Source organism: Microtus ochrogaster, chromosome 17 (assembly GCF_000317375.1).
Source record: "Microtus ochrogaster isolate Prairie Vole_2 chromosome 17, MicOch1.0, whole genome shotgun sequence".
Taxonomy (NCBI): Eukaryota; Metazoa; Chordata; class Mammalia; order Rodentia; family Cricetidae; genus Microtus; species Microtus ochrogaster.
The window spans coordinates 8,760,574-8,765,174 of record NC_022019.1 but is presented as its reverse complement, the minus strand read 5'-3'; the positions used below and the strand labels follow the sequence as shown (position 1 = coordinate 8,765,174).

Here is a 4,601-nt window from a genome sequence, read left to right as displayed (position 1 = left end):
TGTATACAATAATCTGTCTGAATGTATGTCTGCAGGCCAGAAGAGGGCACCAGACCTCATTACAGATGGTTGTGAGCCATCATGTGGTTGCTGGGAATTGAACTCATGACCTTTGGAAGAGCAGGCAATGCTCTTAACCACTGAGCCATCTCTCCAGCCCCGAAATAATAAATTCTTAAAAGAAAATGGGGCAGTGAGTACTGGGTTTTGAGTTTCATTTTGTTTAGGCTTATGTCAGAAGGATAATCTTGATTGGAGGACAAGTGGAAGGAAAACTGAATAATCAGCAGCTGTGTGTTTGAGGACTTGTAGATAGACATGGATACTTGAATATTTTGGTTTGCAAATATACAATATCAGCATTTTATCTATTGTTTTGGATTTTGTATTCATCTTTTAGGAGTCCAAAAAAAATGAACCCAAAGAAAAATACCAGAAAAGGTATGATTTGGACAAAGAAGAAAAATACCGAAAAGAGCCAAAGGGAATAAAATGTAAGTATAAAAATTAAAATATTTTCATCTTCATTGCCATGTTTAAGAAATTATTGAGCCGGGTAGTGGTAGTGCACGTCTTTAATCTCAGCACTCAGGAGACAGAGGCAGGTGGATCTCCATGATTTTTAGGTCAGCCTGGTCTACAGAATGAGTTTCAGGACAGCCAGGAAACTGCCTCAATATACACAATTACTGATTTTATATGTATATGTGTGTCTGGGTGTGTATATATGTGTGCATGTGTAAGCAGGAGTCCTTGAGTGTTCTAAGAGGGCACTGGATCCCTTGGAACTGGAGTTATGGATGATTGTGAGCCACTGTGTCAGTGCTGGGAATCCATGGGGTCCTTTGCAAGGGCTAAAAATACACTTAACTGCATAGCCATACCTCTCTTTCATCTTCTATATAAAGAACTTAGTTTACCTTGAAGATTATCTCTTTTCTACCCTGTAATTTTTTTTTTTGTTTTTTGTTTGTTTGTTTGGTTTTGTTTTGTTTTGTTTTTCGAGACAGGGTTTCTCTGTGGTTTTGGAGCCTGTCCTGGAACTAGCTCTGTAGACCAGGCTGTTCTCGAACTCACAGAGATTCTACTCTGTAATGTTATAAAATTTTGCTCTTCAGGGAATTTAGAGCTTTATACTCCATTTAATAACTTAATTTAAAGCTGGGCAGTGGTGGCGCACACCTCTAATCCCAGCACTTGGGAGACAGAGGCAGTCGGATCTCTGTGAACTCAAGATTAGACCAGTCTATAGAGTGAGTTCCAGGATAGCTGAAACTATACTGAAAAACCCTCTTTTTTTGTTTTATTTTTTTATTTTAAAGGTTGAGTGTCCCTTCTCTGAAATATTGGGGACAAAAAAGTTCCTGATTCTTCATGCTAGTTCATTGATATTTATATGTATGTATAAATATATTTCTTATGAATGAACCCAAATCTAAATCCAAATTTGATTTTATATGCACATTATATAGTCTGAAAGTAATTTTGTGACATATTTGTAGTGTTCCAATGTTTTTGTGTCCTGTTAAGAAATTAAGAATGAGGGCTAGAGAGATGGCTCAGTGGTTAAGAGCATTGCCTGCTCTTCCAAAGGTCCTGAGTTCAATTCCCAGCAACCACATGGTGGCTCACAACCATCTGTAATGAGGTCTGGTGCCCTCTTCTGGCGTGTAGACATGCACACAGTCAGAATATTGTATACATAATAAATAAAAAAAAAAGAAATTAAGAATGAAATTTTCTACTTGTAGATTTATATTGGTCATCAAGTTTAATTTGGGGGGTATTGGGGATTTCTCTAGTGTTTGGTGTATATGTCTGTGGGTGTTTGCCCCATGCACTCAGAGGCTGAGGAGGACATAGGGTTATTGTTCCATCACTCCACCTCTCTTGCCAGGGTCTCCCTTACACTGAGACTGGGGTGAGTTGTCAGTCAGCAAGCTCCAGCAATGCGCTTGTCCACACCCCCACATAGTTCTAGAATTTCAGATACAGTATACCTAGCTTTTTTTTTTTTTTAGCGGGGAGATGCGAACTCAGGTCTTGTGATTGCACACAGGCCTTCTTGCACCTTATGCCATCTCTTCAGCTCTCCTGACTTCAGGTGTTTAAGGCTAACCTCAAATTCAGAGCCCTGCATATCAGCCTCTGCAACTGGGATTAAAGGGATACATTACCTCACCTGGCCAGCCACACACACTTTTAATTCTCCTTTTCATCCCAGGTTAGAGGTTGTCTGCATCTCCAATCTCAATACTCAAGACATGGCAGTATTAATGCTGTTACTTTAGTGGCTCATACATAAAGTAACAGTAAGGACTACATCTATTTTGAACAATACAAGAAACACTACTTTTTAGAGATTTGTTGGGGATTCAAAATACTATCAAATTAATATCTGAACAAGATGTCCAGGGTGAATGCTGCTGTTCAGGTGTTCTGAACTAGTTAGTCTTCTGTGATTGTGACAAAGGAAATCTCAGCAAACCTAGTCTCAGCCTACCTTTCCTCCTGGCAAAGGCATCAATCAGCCCATGTATGCCTGTTCTGGAGCCTGTGCAGAAGTTGGTGCTAAATGGGGGAAAGTACATGGTGTAAGGACACTGACCATGTGCCTGATAAAGCCACCAAATTCTACCAGCTTTGAACTAAAACATAAATGGAAGGAAAACTGGGTAGATCAGTGATGAGTGCTTAACATGCAAGGTCCTGAGTTCTCTCCTGAGTACCAAAAGTGGGCATGGGGGTGGGGTAGAAAAAATATGTAAAGCACTAGATAATTTGGAAGGGCTATTATAAGTACTGATTACATAGGTTTATACTAACAGGAATATTGGAAACCAGACTCATTAGTCCACAAATATGAAATAGTTTTATTTAAGGCAAAATATGCCCTTGAAATTGGCATAAAAGATGAAGGATCTTGCAGGGGTGGTGGTGTTACATTCCATTAACTCCAGCACTTGGGACGCAGAGACAGGCAGGTCTCTGAGTTTGAGGTTTACAGAGCTAGTTCCAGAACAAGCCCGAAAGCTACAGAGAAACCCTGCCTTTAAAAATTAGTTAATTAATTGATTAAGGGTCTGGTATGATAGAGTGTGTCCAGCTTGCACAGTGAATCCCCTGCCTGCTGTAGGAATTCCTAGCCAAGTTATTGATTATACAAGACTTAAACTCATTAGTATAGGATAATTATTGAAACATTTATCAATGTTTCTTTTTTTTCTTTTTAAATTATTTATTTATTTATTTATTATGTATACAGAGCATTCCTTCCATGTATGCCTGCAGGCCAGAAGAGGGCACCAGACCCCATTACAGATGGTTGTGAGCCACCATATGGTTGCTGGGAATTGAACTCAGGACCTCTGGAAGAGCAGACAATGCTCTTAACCTCTGAGCCATCTCTCCAGCCCCCTTATCAATGTTTCATGCTTGATATAGTTGTCCTTATTATATATAATTTTGTATTAGGCTTAGAACTCTCTTACTTAAACAAACAGGGGAGGTGCTGTAGGAATTCCTACTGCCAGTAGCCATTAAGTTACCCACCCACTTGGGCATAGCCTCTTGTATTATTTATGCCTACGTAAAGTGCACGTCAAGGCTCTTTTCTGGCTGTGGGATTCGGTTGCTGTTCTCTGTTCCAGCAGAGAGCTGTGACTTGTAAGTTTACCCCTAAATACATAACCCTTTATTATTCTCAATTCTGAGCTAGTGTGGGATTTCTTTTAAGCGTCCTTCTTCACACACCCCCTTCCAAAATGCAGGAAGGAAGGATATAAGTCACTCAAGCAAATTTGAGTATACCTTTGTCACAGCTTTTTGGATACTGAGCAGCCAGCAAAAAGACTAGTTAAAATGATTTTATGACTGTAAATCTTACTTTGCTTTATAACCAAGGCAAGTATTCGTAATAATTACAGAAAATACGTTTATTCAATTGAATACAGATTTTTTTTCTTTTGATTGTAACAAAATTGCAACTTACAGTTAACCATGGGCTTTAATTTTGACACTAGCATTTAAGGAAATCAGAAGTGCATTTGATTTATTTAAAAAAACAGAAGACAAAAATGATGTTGAGAATAATGTGAAAAGAGAAGAAATACCGGTGGATTATAAAACTACAGATGATCATAAAACCAAGGACAAGTGTTTACTTAAAGAAAGAAGAAATACTAGAGATGAGACCGACACTTGGGCATACATTGCTGCAGAAGGGGATCAGGAAGTTTCAGACAGTGTATGCCAAACGGATGAGAATTCTGGTGAGTTTGCTTGGCATTGTACAATAGAGTGACTTTTTTAGTTGTGCCCCATACTTTTCTCTCAGAATAAGGATTTTATTTGGATCTCCTGAATACCTTCTAATACTGAAGACTCAGGTCATTCTTTGATATCTAAATGCATCAAATATTTTCTGTTTTCCAGTTTAATGTTTTTATTTTATTTTTGTTAAAGAAAAACTATCTTTTCATTTTAGATCAATCCCAGTTCCCACTCCATTCCCTTCACCTCCTCCCCCCCCCATCCACTCCTCAGAGAAGGTAAGGCACATTGCTTTGAGGAAGGTCCAGCTTAATTTTTTTTTTTTTTTT

At 38.6% G+C, this 4,601-nt stretch overlaps 1 protein-coding gene across 1 annotated transcript in view; it reads left to right on the top strand.

The window, feature by feature from the left end:
- Positions 1-4,601, top strand: part of Mphosph8 (M-phase phosphoprotein 8) — a 33,267-nt gene that overhangs the window by 10,728 nt on the left and 17,938 nt on the right. The window contains exons 4-5 of the mRNA XM_013349227.2: positions 401-494; positions 4,023-4,271. Of these exons, the coding sequence (XP_013204681.1) occupies positions 401-494; positions 4,023-4,271 (343 nt within the window). The remainder of the gene's footprint in view (positions 1-400; positions 495-4,022; positions 4,272-4,601) is intronic.